At 44.1% G+C, this 20,368-nt stretch overlaps 2 protein-coding genes across 3 annotated transcripts in view; both read left to right on the top strand.

The window, feature by feature from the left end:
- Positions 1-20,368, top strand: part of dally (division abnormally delayed protein) — a 57,894-nt gene that overhangs the window by 4,674 nt on the left and 32,852 nt on the right. The gene's annotated exons all lie outside the window — the stretch shown is intronic.
- On the top strand, positions 3,045-6,618 carry LOC108134197 (uncharacterized). 2 transcript variants are annotated; one of them, XM_070280249.1, is made up of 2 exons: positions 3,045-5,808; positions 5,864-6,618. In XM_070280249.1, exon 1 carries the CDS (start codon positions 3,174-3,176, stop codon positions 5,805-5,807), a length of 2,634 nt encoding a protein of 877 aa, XP_070136350.1. In that variant the 5' UTR covers positions 3,045-3,173; the 3' UTR covers position 5,808; positions 5,864-6,618. The 2 variants fall into 2 exon arrangements, with proteins under 2 accessions (XP_070136350.1, XP_070136351.1); XM_070280250.1 differs by having other exon boundaries at positions 5,872-5,886.

Below are 20,368 nucleotides of genomic sequence, written 5' to 3'. Positions count from 1 at the left end.
GAACCGAGCTTAAGTGGACACAATTAAGTGTACATATTTTCTGGCTTGTCCAGAGGAAGTTGTCAACTTGTTTAGTTCTTCCGCTTGGACAAAACAACCCATGTCGTCTCCGATAACGATTATGGTGGAATGCATTCTCCAACCATTTGGTGATAAGACGATAAGGCGATAAGATAAAGTTCGAATGGCAACCGGGTATTGCCTCAATTAAATATTTAGTTGTATCTGCTGGATGCGCCCCTCAGAGTCATAAAATGTGTGAAATTCATCTGGGTCGGGCAGACCAACCAGACAGGTAGTGTAGGGTCGGTTGTACCTCTGTACCTGCTCCTGTCGCATCTATTTTTAAACATTCACAAGTGAATTCATCAAACAAACAAATAAACAAACAGTCCCTCGCAAGGGTTGTATGTGTATCTGTATCTATATCTATGTAGTATCCGGGGCGATACAATTTGCTCTGGTCAGTGTGGGGGCAACTGGTCGCTGCTTATGCAACCGTGATGTTGCAGCAGCTACAAAGTCAAAGTCGCATTCGCCGACGACTTACTCACCCAGAATCGCCCCCACTCCGACCTATACAAGAGTATATATAGTATATTCCTTGGATGGTTCTCCATCATCGACTTCTTGGTGATTCCGATGCTGCTGCTGCTGGTTGTTCATTGTTTGGCCATGTCTTTTGTGCCGCGTAATCGTTGTTTTCCAATGAAGATACGTAGGCATTTACAGGTACGAGGTACGAGGTATGAGGTACGAGTGCTTTTTGTGGGTATGAGATACAAACGTCGCCGGATTCTTTGGGTTTTGTGTTTTTTGATTCATGGATGGCAGTGGCGCGTTGTTTTGTTGTTCCATCCCCCCGGCTTATATTTTTTCTGGATTTTGGATTGTTATGTTCACGGAAAAGGTAAAGGTTAATGCCTAGTGAAGTGTGCACAGCATCGAAATAGAATAAAAAACAAACACAGAAAACCCGACGGAGGAGATACAGATAAATCTCACAACTAGTTGCCATTTCCGCTCGGGGTTCGGTTCGAGTGGCGTTAGGCTAGAGATATCATCCCAGGGATTACACTAAAGGTGGCCTAAGCATGTCATTTAGTTATAAACATTTTCTAAATACTTTTGCACCTCAAGATTCGAGTAAGGACAAGCTATGCTTTTATTTACATTGCGCAATGTCCGAGCCAAGGCATAAATCAATTATTTGCACCCAAAGCCCATAAATCACCTTATGACGAGCCACAACAAAAGACAAGAACCAGACTGAGTCTGAGCGACTGAGTCCCTCCACTGAGCCAAAAGGCGAGCAAATTGCCTTTGCCGATTTCGGGTTCTCTCTTGTAGTTTTTTTTTCTGGTTAAGTGCTTCAAAGCCTGGCTAATGTGGCGTTGGCGTTGCTCTCTTGTCTTGTTATCGTAATAAAAAAATAAATAAAAATAAAAATATAAACACACAGACACACACGGGCGTGTGAATGATTTCTTTGTGTTTTTGGAAGCCAAGCCAAAATGACCAAAGGCACTTTGTTTTTTTTTAAAGCCAAAGGGGGGAGGCTCGAACCTCGAACCCATTCAATCCAGTCATCATCCGGCTTGTACATTTATACGGTTTATTGACTTTGGCTGGAGATTCTTGGCTCTTGGTTCTTGGCCAGGTTTTTTTGCAAACTAACCTCGGGTCTAAATGGAAGGAGAAGAGCATGTGAAGAGGGTGTCAGAGAAGGAGTTTCAAGGAGTTGTTTTAGTTAACACAACACACTATAATGATCCATATTCTACGGAAAATATACCTCTTAGATAAGAACCTTAAGTTTAACACTCCAATTTGCACTTTCCCGATGTTTGACTAATTTTTCATATCTATTTGCTTTTCTATATTATTTGCAGGTGCGTATACCGAACTAAATACAAAAACAAACAGGGCCATGTTATCTAAGCAAATGTTTGATCGCCGACCACTCCATATAACAGATATCGGGTAACTGATATCTGGTATTTGGTATCTGTGGTGGTAAGTCGCTCCCGATAAGAGCCACCCCCGATTGCCGCTTTTTGGACGAGACTGCATGGCGAATGAGTGGATTGGTTGGTGAGTGGATGAGTTAACCCCCAGCGTGGATGCCATCAATCATTTAGGAACGCCAACACCATCGAAAAACAAAAGCCATCCAAACCTAAAATTAAAAAAAAAAATATATTCCCCTACGCTTTTCAAAAAGCCACCAAATATGAATATAAATGCGAGGCCGCTAGAACGAACAGTAGGAAAATTTAATAAAAAGCGAAGCGTCGAGGGGAGCTACATAGCACTGTCTGCAGCCATTCACTTGGCGTTATTAATATATTTCTCTAGCTTAAAATTATGCTAATCCGTTGAAATATGATTATGCCGAATGACAACGGGGGCGGTGGTTGGACACATTCATATATATGTCGGCAGGTGTGCCCATTAAAGGAATGGGCTCGTTCTGGGGTTCGGTGTGCATAATTTAATTGCCTTTCGCAGCTAATTTCGTTTACCGGGAAAATACAACTCGAGCAGCACTCTCGTCTAATTAAATACTCGACTTTCTCGAAATTTTCATATTAAATCTGCCATCGAGAAGCAGCCGTTCCTTGTCCCAGGACTCTCCTTGCAAACTTTTTCAATTAAAGACAGGGCGACCTTCAAAGCAAACAAATTTTCAAAATGAAATTGCAAGCTAAAAAGTAATTTAATTAGCTTAACCCAAATAGGAATAAACAAAACGAAACCGAATCCGAATTCGGCAGAGGTCCTAGTCCTAGTCCTAGCCTCCTTTCTTTATCCTCGAAGTGTAAAAAGGTTGCGTGTTTTTTTTTTTGGTGAAAGTTTCATTTCTTTGTGAGTTTCTTGGTGCCAGTCGCCAAACTTGGAGGCGACAAAAGCCAGAGACAGAGTAGAGGTGGCCTAAAAGCTATGCAAATTGGTATTGAAACTGGGCAAGTGTTGACTTCCGCCATCAGAAAATGAATTTTTCAACATTCAAGCAGGCCATGAAATATTCTACTTTTCTCGCCAAGCCGTCAGAATCCAGACCAAGTCACTTTTACTAAAATCAGACTGAGGCGAACGGATCCCCATCCCACAGCACACAAATTCATCAACTCATCTATTCTGGCATTAAGTTCATCCAAATTCAATTGATCATGTCCGGTAAACACACTTGGCCGAAGGCTCCCACCTTCTTCTGGCAATCCAATCACCTGAATCTCCTCCAATCGTTGTGTGGTCCCGGGCGGAGTGGTGGCGGTCGCAGGACGCCGAATGGCAACTGGCGGCGACGTGGACGCTTCCACCAAGAGAGTAATGGTAACGATTCCCAGCCACCACGGCAGTCAACTACCGTGGTGAGGCGGGGACGTTGGTGGGAGAGGTCTGGGCCAAAGTGCCTGCCAGGTCTGGGAGAGATTCTGGTGCCTCGACGCATTAATCCCCCTCGCAACTCCATGGCTATCGTAGATACCTTTATCTCGCGTTTTTATGGAAAATATTCCAAGGACGATGGGACAGAGGACCAGGCTGGCGAGGAAGTGGAATGCCGGGAGGGCAAGGGCATCAAGTTCCCGAAACGAAATCGACGGGAAGAATCGCAAAAAGGAAAGTTGCAAACTTTTCAGGCGGATCCGGTGGTTTTTGCCATTAAAAAATCGATCGAAAAACAACTTTCCAAATCCAAAGTAAAGGATCCATCAGGACCTACAGAGTGCGTATCCAGTGAAGTTGACAAGTCACTCACCAAGAAGCCATCTGACTCAGAAGTCGAGGATCCATCAAGACCACGGAATGAGTTACTGTCCGATTTGAGCAACTTGGAGCCTCCTAGGATGCTTGATATGTACGCGGAGGTATTTAAATCGAAAATTGATGACCCTTATGGATCATCAGATTACACTTTTGGTGAGAAGGAAGTTTCGGGAGAAAATCATCCTGGCACTTTGAAGCGTCCTCGAACAAAGAAGCCGATACTCATTGATGCAACTCCGATATCCATTACCCTATTAGATGATTCTCAAGGCGAGGTACGGAAAGAGCCTGGACTGGCTATACTTATGTCGAAAAATCCTGAAGATAGAACAACATTAGAGTCACCAGAAAATGAAGAACTGGCAGAAGATCCAACTGAAATGAATTCATTAGAATCACTAGATTCTTCAGACATCATACCAGAGAAGCTAAGGACTCCTGATGCCAAAGCCGATGAGACAAATTCAAATAAGGACGCTGAAAAGCCCAAAGCTTCTGACGGCGATCCCATTAAGAGTTTCTCTGAAGAACACCGTAAAGACGCTGAACATCTGCTCCAGAGGATGAATGACAAGACTTTGGATATTAGGGGCATCATGGGTCTGACCATTTCGGATCATTCTATATCCGTGATGGGCGGTGCTCCCTCCCAAGCCCCTTTTTCAGGGAAAAATGAGCAAGTCCCTGCCCAGAGAAGAATCCCACCCAAGGCTTTGGCTGAGCAAGGCAGCAATCTAGTGAGTGGATCTAGGAAAGCTCCCACCGGGCCGAAGGATCTTCAAAGCCGGCATGCTGCTGGAAAAGCGGCAGGTCCTGGAGGGAAAAAACCTCTTGCAGGAGGAGCTGGTGCTGGAAAAGGACCTGCTAAGGGCCCTGCTGGAGCCGGAGGAAAACCACCAGGAGGAGCCGGAGGGAACCCACCAGGAGGAGCCGGAGGAAAACCGCCAGCAGCAGGCGGAAAAAAACCACCAGTAGCCGGAGGAAAACCACCAGCAGGGAAAGGCGGCAAAGGATCAGGTACACGGGTCATCACTCTGATGCCCGGAGATGGTATCGGTCCGGAAATATCGATGGCTGTGCTGCAGGTTCTTGAGGCTGCCAAAGTGCCCCTGATCTTCGAGCCCGTCGATGTCACCCCGGTGATGGACAAATTCGGACGGACCACGGTGCCCGAGGCAGTCGTCGAGAGCATGAACCGCACCAAGGTGGGCCTAAAGGGTCCTCTAATGACGCCCGTGGGTACCGGATTCCGTTCCCTCAATCTGACCCTGCGCCAGCTGTTCAACCTGTACGCCAACATCCGTCCCTGCCGATCTCTGCCGGGAGTGGAGACGGTTTACGGTGATGTGGATATCATAACTATCCGCGAGAACACCGAGGGCGAGTACTCGGGCATCGAGCACACCCTGGTCAACGGTGTGGTGCAGAGTATCAAGCTGATCACCCGGAATGCCTCCCTCCGGGTGGCCGAGTACGCCTTCCAGTACGCCCTGGACATGAAACGGAAGAAGGTGACTGCCGTCGGTGAGGAGAATGCCATGCGAATGTCTGACGGGCTCTTCCTCCGTTGCGTCAAAGAAATGTCCGAGAAGTACAAGTCCAAGCTGGAGTCGGCTGGCATCGAGTTTGAGTTCTCGACCATGACGACCGTGTGCCTCAACATCGTCCAGAATCCCAAGCGTTATGATGTTCTGGTGTTGCCCAATCTTTACGGTGACATTATTTCCGATACGTGTGCTGGTCTGATAGGCGGGCTTGGCTTGACTCCGTCGGGAAATATTGGAACCGAGGGGGCCATCTTTGAGTCTGTGCACGGAACCGCCCCGGACATTGCTGGCAAGGACTTGGCCAATCCCACAGCGCTTCTGCTATCCACCTGCATGTTGCTGCACTACGTCGGGATGCCTGATCAGGCGGAGAAAATCAAGAAGTCCATTTTGAAGACCCTGACGGAGGGCAACATTCGCACCAAGGATCTGGGCGGCAATTCGAAGTGCTCCGAGTACACCAAGGAGCTGATAAAGAATCTCAAATAGTGTAAGGATGCTCCCAAAACTTTCCTTCAGTTTTAGTGTGTTAATAAAGTTACTAGTTATATAGAATGCATAAACGGAGGTCCTTTTCCTGGAGTGCTTTCTTAATATTCCCAAAATACTCATCTCAATCAAAAGGAGTATCTGCAGTCGTCATGAGTGCATCGGGCAGATGGGTTCTCGCCTGATCACACTAATTTTGCAACAGGCTATGAAGTAACCAAACATCACAGGAAACCGCCTGCTCTGACCAGAGTCAAAAGCCAAACCAGACTGAATCAGCAGAGACCGCAATGTAGCCCCCTTCCTCCCCAGAAAACTCCCAGTCAGTCAGCCAGCCAGCCAGCCAGTCAGCCAGTCTAACCAGTGCCAAAGTCAAAGTCGGACTGCCGGGAAGCCAGTATCCCAGAGTCAGTCAGTCTCTGGGAGTCCGAGTGCCCAGCCCAGCCCAGCTCAGCGCAGCGCAGCAAGTCATCAACCGCAGCACAGCACATGGTCCTCTAACCAAACCAAGCCCCCTCCTGCCAAGTCAACTCGGTCCCCCGGCCAAGTTACGTTGCATTTTTACATGCATGTTCAGCTCGGCTCGGTCCGAGCTCAAACTGAAACCCAAACTGCGACATTGACTGGGACGGGGACTGAGTCTGGAACTGAGACTGAGACTGGGAGGTGCGTTTAAAAGCACTGAGTCGGCTCCTAAACAAACCGAAACTACTAGCCAACAGCAGCAGAGAAACAAGTAAGAGTTGGAAGACTAAAAGATGATGACTATGAGATACCTGGTACTTTTTAGGGATTTGTACTCCTCAAGGATGATATAAAGCTTGCCCACCCATTGGGTTTTCAAAATATAGACCTGTATTTTATTTTATTTAAATTGAAGTATGTATTTCTAGTCTCCGTATCCAATATACCCCTTGAAACCCCATCAGTACCAGGTACCCGCAAGGGCGCTCCTTGGTTCCAGGTTCAGTGGAGCGTGCAAGAAAAAAAGAGCAGGAAGAAAATGCCACAGAATCAGCCAAAGAGCCATATAAAATTAAAAAAAGAAACCAAAGGAAAAAATTTAATTTTGTGTGCCAGAATGGGATAGATGGATGGATGGTTGGTGGTTGGCAGTATGGGTGTGTATCTGTGCTAGTATCTGTGAGTGCATTTCAAAGAATTTTGATAAACAACAAAAAGGCAGCAGCAGCAGCAGGGCAAGAGAGATGGCCAAAACCAAAAGATAAACTCCGTTTTGTGTATGTGAAACAAAAGTCGAGAATTTTTCGAACGCACAGTAACCGGTTTTCCGTTTCACAGCCTGTGGAACCCACGAAACTTCTGAAGCTGACACCCAGAAGGGACTCTGATATATAAGGGGTCACGGGGGCCGGCGGCAGGCTACGGCTGCGGAAGTACTTGCAACTAGATCAACCTCGTTGCGGCCCAGTTGTCTACCCCATTCATGAGCCGGCAGACCCCCAATTTCAATTGGCCAAACACGCAAAGGCCAAGTACCGCTGACTTTCGAGTTGGTATGTTGGGGTCCCTATTTTTTCCAGCGAATCGTGGCACAATTACGGAAGGGCCTTACACCACAATAGCTGCAAAAAAGAAAAAATATATAAAAAAAGCCGGCGCCATAATTGCACTTCACACATTAGAATGCTAATTTTTAAATGCAATACTGCTGCTGCCCGTCCCTGCTCTGTGTTTGGTTTACTTGGAAATGGCATGAGAAACACGAGTCCCACGAATGATGGCTTGCAAATTATATTAAATACCATATATCTATCCTCCGGGCAATGTAAACAGATTTCTATAGACGCTGTAGAAACCGAAATGAGATCACTTCTTCATTTGAATCTGAATACTATGTAATAGACTTTGGAATTTCGATTCCAAATATCGGGATATAAATAGTTTCAAGGGCAGACTTCTTAGAAATAGACTTCTTTTCCTCAAAATATTATATACCTAGCTGCAGGTTATCTTCAAGTCATATTTCTTGACCAACTAATTTAGTCACATTGCTAGATAAGCAAAATAATTGATAACTTTGACATCTGGCACATTATTATTGATTATGAATAAAATCGAACTTGACTATTTATAGGAAGTTATCAATATGCGATAGAAGATTATTCAGAGGGACTTTCTATTCAGATTACTTTTCCATTAGCCGATAAATGCCACCCATCCATAGCCATTTGAAAAGGGGTTTAGTTCGGGATGGGCGGTGTGTGGGGTTAAACCCTCAGATCGAGGGGCAACTTAAAACTGATTTTCCATGTTCGTACACACATTTTCACGCCCCACCCATCGGCGTTATCCCACTGACATGGGTTTCCAAGCACTTTTACAAAGATTTACGACCGCTGTCAATAGAGCTTTGCATAACACTTCCAACCCCCCCACTCTGGATACTTTTTACTGCAGAAGTGGAAACAAAACAGTGGCAACAAAAAAGTATTTTCAAATTTAAATCTATTTGTCACTTGCAAAACTTTTGCTACCTTTTCAACACCAGCCCTGCTCCACCGATGGCTCTCCGATGGTCACGCAGAGGTCGACAAAAACCCTGGCCTGGCTCTGGTCCTGCCAGCCAAAAAAAAGGTAATGCAAAGTGGCAGTTACAAATTTGCTGAAATCAAATGCGGGATGAACAGTGCAGGAGGTAAAAAAAAAACAGAGAAATAAATGGATTCGGGGTAGAGTGACCCAGACGTTCCATTTAAATGAGTTGGATTGCCTATACTTATGTAGGTGTATGGCAGCCCATACCATCCCATCTCATCCGAGCACTTTCCGTAATGCCCTTTTAGATCCGGGGTTGCTTGCCCAAAAATCCAAACAAGCTAAACACTCTATTGCAGATACAATTGTTATGAGATGGAGAGTAAGGATTAGATACCCTTTAGTATTTTTGTAAGAACTCTCTTTCTATATAGCAAATCTACCTTAAGCTTTTTGGATGTCTAGGGTATTGCAGCATCTAGATTGTACTATAAGAAACAGTAGGGAAAAAAATGATTTGCATTTATTTATCTTGGTAGCTCTTCAACGCCAGGCCCCTTGTACTGTTTCTTGTGTTTGAATTTGTTATTATTCTCGCACTGTTGGCCCGCTTCATATTCCTTATTGTTTTCACCCAACCACCCCAACCCAACCCAAGCCACCACGACCATTCAGTGCCTGCTCCACTAAACAATTCTATGCGGCGATGATAAAAATAATCCCATTTATTGTTTAATGCTTAATAAATAAAGCAATTTTTATTTATTTGCCAGCGTTTTGTTGCTGTTTATGTTTCAGTTGCTTGTGCTTTGCTTTTGTGTTTCTGTGAGCTTGTGGCTGTGTGTTTTATTGATTTTTATGTTCCGGAGATGGCGGCTAAAGTTCTGTTTCTGTTGTGGTTGTTGCTATCGTAAGTAAAATAACCATCAATTGTTTATTGTTTTGATAATGCGTTCGGTTGGGCTTTATTTTTTGTACTTGTGTTGTTACTGTAGTCGAGTCTTTGGCGTGCTATCGCTTGAGGGACGCATCGATAATTGGAATCCAATCGAATAAAGGTGGACTATATAGTATATATTCTAAGAAAACTATCAACTAGTATTTCTTTCAAGGCAAACTAGTTCTGAAATTTATTTAAATCAAAAATTGAAAGTAATATTCAAGACTATGGTCTTCTATTCATAACCAAACCTATTGAATGGGCAGCTTTGAAATCGAGATGGGATGATAAAATTATAAGCTCCATTGTTCCAAATTCAACCTATTAAATCAACGACTTAAAAGTCGTGATTTGGTGATAAAAATATATATATTCAAGACAATCAAGTCTCTGCTATTTGACCCATTCGACCTCTACTATTGACCTAATACTCCCAAGACTTGAGTTTAATTTTCAGTGCCGAGATGCATCTCCCCATTCGATTTACAAGGCAGCCAATTGGCCCGCTTCAGGATAATAGCGTACAAAGCTCCATAGGGCTTTCCATCCCTAGTACCTCCCTCGTACCACCTTGTCCACCTGTCCGCCTGTTCACGTGTTAAACAGGAAACCCTGGGCTCTCAGCCAAAAGCCATCGCGAATCGCATCTACATGTACGGCATCCTGCATCCTGGCTCTCTGCCTGATTTGCCCAATTGTGCAGGTCTCGGTTTGAGGGCAACCTGCGAATCCGCCGGATCGGTTGCAGCATAATAAAATTGATTGCATTTTTCACGCTGCTAGCTCAGGGCTTCCTCAAAACTCACGACCCAGTTATTCCACATGAGCCCCCAAAAAAATGAAAAAAAGTGGAAAAATAAACACGGCATGGAAAAAGGAAAAATAATACGAGTACAACGGAACAACTTTTGCATAATGCGCTTGCACTTGCAAACAAAAACCTCCGGCTGCCGGCTACCGGCCTCCGCCCCACATCCCTCCCCCCCAACGATGCATAATAGATTTTCCCGTCCGGAGTGGAACTTTGGGTGCATGTTGACCTTAGTCATACAATTCATGGGTTCATTGGCTTGCAGGTCAGCTGGAGTTTCGTCCTGAAGTCTCCATCCGGGGGCCTCCCGAGGCACGTCCTGGCCTAAAATTTTCATGGTGTTTATTAATTTCCAGCAGCCCGTTGTTCCAGTTTCTGGGCGGAACTTTTCCTGGCCAGGTGTGGCTGCCGTCTCATTTTAAATTTAGAACTTTTAATTGAAAAACACTAAGCAGGATTTCGTGATGAAATATTACTGCAGCAGTTTGGATACCTAATGAGTATGAGGGCTCAACAGGTAACTGCGGATTTTCTCAGTTGGCCAGGTCACGTATCTCTGGCTGACTGGCTGACTGGCTGGTGGTCTCAGTTTACATTCTTAATCACCGGAACTGGCTGCAGCGCCAGGTCCGAGCTCCAAGTCCGAGGGCAGGTAACCAGACGGCAATTAGTGTCTCGACCACGCCCACCAAAGCCCACTCCTTCGCAGACAGTGAGGAGCAAGTTTCTTTGGGCTTTGGCAGGTTCGTGTTTCTACGCCTGTTGTGGGTTGTTCCAGTTAGTTGAAGTGCTTTGACTTGGCGGCGCTTACAACTTTGTTTAAGCTTCTTTTGAGAATTTTGCAAAATGTTCGAAATGGCCCAGGAAGAGCACTTGTAAAATTAGAAAGTTCTTAAATGCAGTTCACAAACTCGTAACTGGAGCGATTGCAAAATATGAATTATAGTTCGTTTACATTTGCTTCAATAAATATTTTTCAATAAATATTCCAATCATCCCTTTTTTTTTGTGTAAATAAACACAAGAAATCACTTAACCTTGGATTTGTTTGTTGATTTTTTTTAGACCAGAATTGCTGATTCTTGTATGTTTTGCCAGCTGATCGAAAATAAATATTTTCACAGCCATACTTGGGTGTTTATATATTTTTCTGAAAGTGAGACACAAGTATCTCCACATATTCCGTGTGAGGCGTAATTCTTTTATGAGCCTCTCCATCATCTCATCCACTCTTGTGCAATTTCAATTATTCACACTCGACATTTAATTGCGTTAATTAAAGCAACACGAGAATGCTGAACATTTATTACATCTCGCGGCACTCGTTTCCTCCTGGGCAGCCATGTCCTTATCAGCGACTACCTCGTTTTCCTCGCCAGTCGGGTTCTGCGTTTCCGGCTTTAATTGAATGCAGATTCCACGGTTCTGCCTGTCGCTGCCAATTAGTGGAATGTCAAGGGGGAGGATAGGGCCCTGACCTCTTGGCATATATAATATATATATACAGATTCTTGTACACTGATTGATTATGGCAAATATTATACATTTTCCATTTTATCGATCGTTTGATTGATGGTATCCCTCAGTTTTTTTTGTATCTTTTCGGGGAGCAATTGGCGAATGGGCGGTAAATTATTTATGCATATTTATGAAGCAGTTTGATTGCCGGCGGAATGAAACGGAATAAGTCCACAAGAGTATACATACATACATATATTTAACCAAAAATAGCCATGAGTTTTTTCCTCCCCAGTTAAGTTCACTTCCCGGTGGGGACAAACACCTGCCCTATCCCTGGCACTCGTCCTGTTCCTGACCCTGGCGCGATAAATAATATATTAAACAAAAAGCATTCTCAATGGCAGAAGTGACACTTTAAGCAGCGCCATTCAGCAGAACTCGTAATCCCGAAATGTCATCCCCATCACTCCCACTCTCTGAGCCACTTCAATTTGCAAGCCAGACAGAAATTCATCCGAGTGCCTCATGCCTCATGCCCCATGCCACGCTGATTGCTCGAATGAAGGAAAAACAATGGCAACAATAATAATAAAGCATATAAATAAATGATAAGTCGGCCACATGCACAAAAGGACATGACACACGCCACGCCAGGAAGCGAAAGAATTGTCGCCGTGGGGGCAGGAGTAAATTATCCTGAAAGACGACAAAAAAAAGTTAAAGATTTTAAAACAAACTTTAACATCAAAAGGCATGAGAGTTCGAGAGCAACTAACTTTGGATAGAATTAACTAAATTACAAATCATATTGTGATTATCTAACATTCTTTCATTCCCAAACACACATGCTCTAGTTGAGTTTTCTGGCTGATGATTGCAATTAAATACACATAATTCCCAGCTAATGACTTGGCTGGCTGGCTGGCGAGATGGGAAAAGAGGAAAAAATCAAACGAAGCCGCGCTAATCTTAGCCACGTTAAGCTGGCAACATAATTTAAGCCCCAAAGGCACGCAGACTCACACAAATACCTAATACAGTCACTACTCGCTAAAAAAAAAGAGAGAGACTGAGAAAAAGCAAGTGTTGGCCGCTTCCGGTTCCGGCTGGTACTGATGATGCTGCTGCTATCGGGGATTAAAGCCCCCTCCTCACTAAATAACTGTCTGCCAGTCCTGCGACATCCTTTCCAGTCAATTCCATGAGAAACTTTGACAATTTCTATGAACTAGGCAAAGTCGGCAAAGTTTTTGCATTTCGAAAGGAAAACAACAATCCCCCAATCTCTGGCCATATTGCTCGTACTGCTCCTTAACTTGCCAGCCCAGGAATATTGCCAGCCATATTTTACATAACTCTGGGCGCAATAAAAATTAATTTGCCGCCCATTTGGAAGTGCTTAATTTGTAAACGAGACCATTGGGGTCGTCATGGAATCGCTTCAAATTGCTGACTAAGGGTTTGGGTTTTGTTGGATCCGAGGATGGAGAGCATGATATATATATATATAGCTGTAGTAGTAGTCTGGCTGTATTTTGGTGTTTGGTTTTGGTGTTGCCTTTACATGTTGTACAAGCTGTGCTTGGATTTTCTTGTTGCCACAGGATAAATTAACTTTCCCAAGTAATACACAACTGGGCAACAAAACAAAAAAAAAGAGGTGTTGACATGGCATATTGAAGTTGCAACAACTATACAACTTTTATTATAGAAACAACGAATTTAAAATAAACTTTAATCTACATATTGTTGGTTTGAAACTTTAGATACTCTACGCTGTAGGGCTATAGCTCTTCAGATCTATAGAGTATCTGAAATTTGTTCTTCGGCTTGTTAACATTCTTTGGCATTTATTCCAGAGATTTTATCGCTGCTCAACGACGGGGAAAACAGCAACTCCAACTCCAACAACAATAGTAGCAACACCAACACCAAACAGCAACATCAGCAATCCGCAAAAAAAACACGAAACAACTTTTATGGCAAAAACGCAAATGGCGATGAATGTTTTGGAAATAAAACAAAAGTCCAACACAATGCCTCATTGTTGTTGTTATTCCTGTTTGGGGCTCATGTTCCTGTTATGGTTTTATTTTCCTTTTTTTTTATGAAAATATTTATTGTTTGTAATGCTTGACCTCCCAAAAATTCCGGTTGATTTTTGAAAATGTCACTGCTGTTAATTATGCAGTTGACTGAAGAAATTTATGGTTGTTCTGGGGAGGTGGGGAGGACGGGAAATTCCCTTTACTTGACACACTGGTGGGTACTAACGATGGAGGAACCTCTCAAGTAGGCGCTTCCTCATTTGCCAACGGAATGGGTTACGTTGTCGTTATTTATCGCCCAGTTGGTAGTTAGTTGATGAATAATTTTCACAAAAAAAAAAATACAAATATCATTTTGCGCTCTTGACTTTGACCTCTGTGGGTGGCTCTCTATTGGAGCTTCCGCTTTTGTCAGACGGACAGATTGGATTCGGCGGGTGGCTGTGTGGCAGTGTGGGTGTGGCAGCATTTTGTAGTACCCTTGGGGCTTGACAAATGTCAAGTAAAACGCGTCAACGGTACAAGGGCGAAGGAGGGCAGCCCTGACGCTCTGTCTGTCTGATGTGCCATATACAAAATTACGTAAATCTAGACCCGGACTCGAGTCCCTGTACCCAGTATACCCGGTAGCCCGCTCTTGACGTCTGTCTCCGTCTGTGCACTTAATGCATACAAATTGGTCTGATTTAAAAAAAAAAGCCTGAAAAATGCTGAACAAATTTGCGGAGGCTGTGCCGCAGATTAAACAGCTACCGAGCCACCGAGCCACTGGGTGGTGGCATTAAGGAACTGGTGCATCATCATCCATAAGTATAATGCGCCACTCAATGTGTCCATGTCGGTGCGAGTATGTGTGCAAGATACATCTTAGGGGGTTAATATTTATGTACTGCTTGGTTGTAAAATGTTCAGCAAACAGTGTTGGTATTATACCCTAAGATGTCTTGAGCTAAAATCAATTGTTGCCAGGGAGGGCCGCTATAGACTATTCTAAACATTTCTCTAGAAAACTAAGCTTAAAAGCTTACAACACCTGTTCTAATTCAGAACCATTTTAATCCATCCATTGAAGTGCTATGGAAATGATTAATAACTTTCAGCAGAGCACTCTAATTTTGTTTGATGGGGAACTCAGGCACTGTCAGAGTCAGTTGCCACTGTAACTTTTCCAATATTCGTGATTGAAATCCGCGGGCTTTGCGTAGGGCATCTGGTAAGTGGCTATCAACGCAGCCATCATCCATCCATTTCATCCGGCTACCCCTTTTCGGGACCCTCTGCAGCTTCCCCAACATTTATAAAATTGTACATTCCGTTTTGTGGAGAACTGGGGAACTTTTTACGCTTGCCACCCCATTTTGGTGGCGCGTCAACGCGGTGCCATCGCCAATTTCAAGCTGAAGCGCCACAGAAATGGGGGATATTCAAGCCAACTAAGACTTGAAAATATATAAAATAAATATCTTCAACTTAAGCTTAAGTTAAGAATTAATTGAAGAGTTAGAAAATCTCATTTTATATTTTATTTTTCAAGAAAATATCAGGTACTCCTCCGACATCACTGTTTGAAAAATCCTAGCAAATTGTGTCAGCTGCCATGTGGCCTGCCCCGTGGTCGCGTTGACTGACAAACTGGAGTGGTGCGTGTGGCAGTGGTAACAGTGGTGGTGGTGGTGGTGCAACGTCGGTACCAAAGCCAACCACTTGACGATGCGTTATTTGTCTTTCGACACGGCGCATCATCAAGCGAGGGTAGCAGCCTCATATTTTATTCAAGGCAAAGTGTCATGTGCACATGAACCCCGAGTCAGTCGGCGAGTGAATGGGGGCCACTTCCACTTGGCCAGGCATGAACTCTGACCCCCTCTGACTGGGCTTTCTGCTCCCCTATTGGCCGTGTCCAGTTGGTAAATGGCTTTTAATTGCCGCCACACCGACTAGACGCTGCAAATGGAAGGCGTTGAAGTGAAAGGGGGAGTGAGTGAGTGTGGGGTGCTGGGGGGCCAGCCAAGGTGTGCAGTGTATTTTCCAAACATTTTCACTCAATAAACTGCACTAAAAATAGACACAGCTGCCGCCGCCGACGCCGCCGCCGGTGCGCGTGTTGAACTTTGACACACAAGGCAAACAAACAAATTAACTGCAACGGGCCGATGCCGACGGTAAAGGAAATCTTCTTTCACGCACAAGTTGAGTTTTGTAAACAAATTCGTTTGCCATCAGACCATCGCCGTGTTGTCAGTCAGACGCATCCACTAATTCAGATTCGGATTCCGATTTCCATCCGTTGTTGTCACATAATTAAATTTGAATTCAAACAAAATGCGCTAAACATTTCAAAGTATTTTATGGCTGTCGGATGGCAGCCAAAATAAAACTAAAACGAGAATTAGAGGGGCATTTTGTAAATAAAAGGGGCACGACCCAGCAAGGCTGGGGGGCTATTGAATAATAGAATACCGACTAATAGAATCCTTACTAACTTGCATTTTTATAATCTTTTCATTGCAGGTAAGATACAATACTCCATCTTGCAATATGTACTTCCCGGATTGGTAGTCGGATTTATTTTATGAGTCTGTCTTGCCAGACACGCAACAAACGTGTAAGTGCAAGTGGTGCGGGCTTGATGTCCTAATGCCCCAAACAACGGATGGCTACATGGACTAACAAGACTCCAGGAGGGGGAAATCACAGCAATTGCCGGGAAAGTCTTTAAACGGCAAACGAGGACGACATACAAAATACAACAGCCAGGCTGCTGGCTGACAACGAATGGATGGCAACAATTGTTGCAGACACATTGACGGCAGCAACTACAAGGAAGCAGATCCAAGATGGAAGGGGGGTTTGACGAAGTGAGGAGATCTGGGCTTAGTTTGCTTGCCTCCACTCGTTTTTATTTTTTCTGTGTGTTGCCTGCCACTGACAGACGAATGTTGCACGAATGACTGAACGCACAGTCCTACTATACTCTTTCTGCCTGCAACATGGAAAATTGATAATGAGCCGCAGACCATCTAGCTGGGCTGCCGTGGGGCAGGAACAGCTTGCCATATTTGGCATCAAATGTCTGGCCACCATCTGACGGATAAATCGGAATGAATGGGCATCGGGAGTTGCAGTCTGTCATCAAGTCTGAATGACGCGACTGACCAACTGCAACATCTATATATAGTATAGTCTAGCATCGTATACATAGTAGGGTAGTGTGTACGTTTCTCTCCGGGGCGTAGAAAGCAATCAGCCATGCGATAAGATAAGCCCGAAGGCAGCTTACAGCAACCTCGACTCAGCCCTCAGTCCTCAGTCATCTCCAGAGGGGGAAGCCAAAAGTTTTAATTATGATTGACATGCGGTTGGCGTCGACGTTTCAGCCTCCCCTCGACAAGCTTGGCATCGATTTCGACACAACTTAATTTCTGAAGAGGGTTGTTGATTGCCCGGCTCTGCCACCACCTACCCAGACTACCCAGACCACCCCAGTCCTAAAGCCCTCTGGTATATCGGTGTTGAAACTCATCAGTCAAAAGCAGCCATCGCCGCCAGTCGACACGAGACAATTGCAACACAAGTTGCGACCACGGAACCACCGACCTCGTCATCCCCCGAACGAGATCTGGCATGGATGAGGGTTGATCCACCGGCCCATTCAAACAGCCAACCTGTGAACGAACAGACTGCCAGACAGTTGGACAAACGAAGGGCGAATTGTAACATTTTGCACAGAGAAATATTAAATTATAGTCGCATTAACTGCAAACACGCAACATGACAAAGTCACTCCAGTTGCGTGCTGGCATAAATCTGGCACGCAACAAAAAATATTCAACTGATGGGATTGTTGTTAGCGATTGGCCGGGTGGTCTGGCCAAACCAGAAACAGTTGTCCTATCGATTTCGGAGGAGAAATTGCGGTCCGTAAACGATACTCTGGAGAATGGGTGGTCTTTTTTGATAAGCCACTTAAAAAATTCCACAATTTAAGAGACTTTAAGAGAGGGTATTCCATTCTGGCCTTGAAAATTATTTTAAACTGAAACTCTTATTCCTGAAATATTAAACCTTATCACTTAAACTTCCCTTTTCAATAAAAATCCACAATTTATGAACCTCGTTTGCAAAAGTTCGTGCCAATCATCCAAGAAATAAAATAAAAAATCCATAAACTGATGATAGGCTTTTTGGGAATATCACAATTGTTTGTCCGTTTAATTGCGAATAAAAACACACACTTTGCCATTAAACTTAAACATTTTCGCTTATTATCCTTCGTGACAGGCAAGCCAATGTCACCGGGTCCTCTGGCCAAAAAGTCTCCTTTATAATCCTTCGTGACAAACGTCACTTATCATTCACACTGCCATCCCGACATTATGTCAGATTCCTTGTTTATATAATGGTCGTAACGCAGTACTTTTTTCCTTCCGCACACACATTTGAATATTAAAGATTATGCAAATGACTTCTAAAAAAAAAAAAGAAAAGGATATATAGTAGTTGGCCGCAGGGGGTCTCATGTTCCTGATTCCTTGAACTCGCCTAGTTTCTCCTTCCACCGCCTAGTTTCTGTTTGTCATGTATGAGGATGGCCAGGCCCAAAGGACATGTACACTGGAAGAAATTTCGGTGGGCGGGGCATCCAGACACCCAGACAGACTGGCGGACTTCCACTTCCACAAGCCAACTTCCGTTCCATTTGATCCGGTAAACGCGCAACGCATTCATCTTAATTAACAACAGGGCGGTGGTAAGTGGAAGGTGGCAGGTGGCTTGTGGCAGGTTTGCTTGTGGTGCTCAGTGTACCCGGCTGAAAAGTTTGCCGACGCCAGTTTTGACGTTGCATGCAAGCACACACACATGCCGAGTCTAACAAAAAGGACCTCAAGTTTGGAAACCCAAACGGAATCCTGCCACCCAAAAAACTCACCCACCCACCGAACGCCCTTCAAGCGCACAACAATGCCGTCCGAATGCCACTATGAATGATTGCCGCGGCGCGCTTTGTTCATGTTCGTTTTAAATTTTCCAAAAAACACTGCACTGATAAAAATTACTACATTTTCAGTTTCAAAAGAATCAAGGATCCTTTTCCTAAAAATATTATATATTTTTAAAATGAAATTATAAAAGAGCTTGTTTCTAGCATTGTGTTTACTTCTAAAATAATCCAAATATATTTAGCTTTAATATACCATTTCCTCTGTGGAGACAGGATGGCCAGACCAAGTGGTTGGACTTTTTGTGCTGCGCAGCGGAAGTGAGGCAAAGCGGAAGCGCTCATACGCCATGTTGGCTGGCCGGGCCGGGCCGACGTTTGAAAATTGAATAAGCACAAGTTTTCGCGTGCCAAAAATTGTATTTCTTATTATAGCCGTTGGTTGGTTTCTTGGCCTTTTTGGGGCGCTCCCCTTTTTCATTACCCTCCCCAAACAAACCAACAAAAAAAAAACGCCAACTGGCACTAGGAAATTACTTGAAAACCGCCCGTTCGTCTGCGACGGCGACTCTTGCGACTTTGCAGATACTTGGCCGACGATAAAAAGGTCGCCGCGACTTGGGTCGTACAACTCAATAAGCCAAGTTAACAGTCCGTCCATCGACTCGGCCCCCTTGTCGTTGCTGCGGCGGAACTGACAGTTACCTAATAGCAAACATAGATAAACCATTAAGTTTTCTGAGCAAGGGGAAACCCAACCGAAACCCAGACCTAGACCCATACCCATACCCAGACCCAAGGAAATGTTGTGCAAAACGTAAAGTTAAATTTCAGCCGGTGTCCCGGCCTGTGGCTCATATGAAATTCGATCGATAATTCGGGCTAAAAGATAAATTGCCGTTATGGCCAGGCTTTTTCGTTAGCCGCAGTTGGCTAATAGCGTCGCTGATTCCATTAATTTGCCAACTGACAGGGGCCAAAAAGGAGCTCTGGGGTCGGGCAGCTTCCCGCCGTTGCCGTTCCCCCGTTTCCACCTCTCTCCATCTCAGTTTTGGACTCCTGGCTTCCCGAAAATCCCGTAGAAATGGCTTACGCCATTTTGACACTAATTAATTAAGTTTTATTCGGCAGGTCTCGGTTCTCTTGTACTGTTGTTTTTTCGGCTCAGTGTCTGTGATTTTGCCTTTTTGGGGAATTTATCTTAAGCAAATTACGGCTGACGTATTATATGCTATTTATAACCAAATTGAGTGAGTCCAACAGCCATTAGAATCTAGCAGATAAGTTGTGTTTCTAGCAACAATGAGTATGAGATGTCTGTATGAGAGAATTACTAAACAATTTGAATGGAATTTTTATCGCAATTTTTCCTCAACAGTCAGCTATGAACTAAATGAGATAGCTTCTCAAAAATTCACTTCCCAGATCATAAAATATGGAAAATCCCCTGGGGGGGTTTGCTCTCAACAGCTCATCAAATAAAGTCTCGAGAATTCCTCGGCATACTATCTTTAATAAATATCTATGGTAATGGATCGATTGCAAAGTGTCGCCACTCTGTGGTCGTCTGCCTTGGGGCCTGAGAGCATATTCCATTAGAAATACCCAACTATAAATAAATTTTAATTTATTCTGGGGCAGTGGGGTTGACACACATAAATCTAAAAACGAATGCATTCCAAATTCCCGCCACAAATCTATGCGTATCATATTTTTTATTTATTCGAAAAACTTTGAATGTTTCGAAATATTTTCTCATGCTGATTTATTAAACAAATATTTGACTAATAAAATTGACGGAAAATACCGCGATGTCACGGACTATAAAAAGAAGTCCCCCCTCAAAGAGAATAAATACTAAAT

The sequence above is a fragment of the Drosophila bipectinata genome, chromosome 3L, assembly GCF_030179905.1.
Source record: "Drosophila bipectinata strain 14024-0381.07 chromosome 3L, DbipHiC1v2, whole genome shotgun sequence".
NCBI classification, from domain to species: domain Eukaryota; kingdom Metazoa; phylum Arthropoda; class Insecta; order Diptera; family Drosophilidae; genus Drosophila; species Drosophila bipectinata.
The sequence above is the reverse complement of the archived record's forward strand: the minus strand, read 5'-3'. Positions and strand labels throughout refer to the sequence as shown.

Excerpts from the sequence above, each read along its gene's own strand:
- LOC108134197 (XM_070280249.1), top strand. The coding sequence starts at position 3,174 with ATGTCCGGTAAACACACTTGGCCGAAGGCTCCCACCTTCTTCTGGCAA.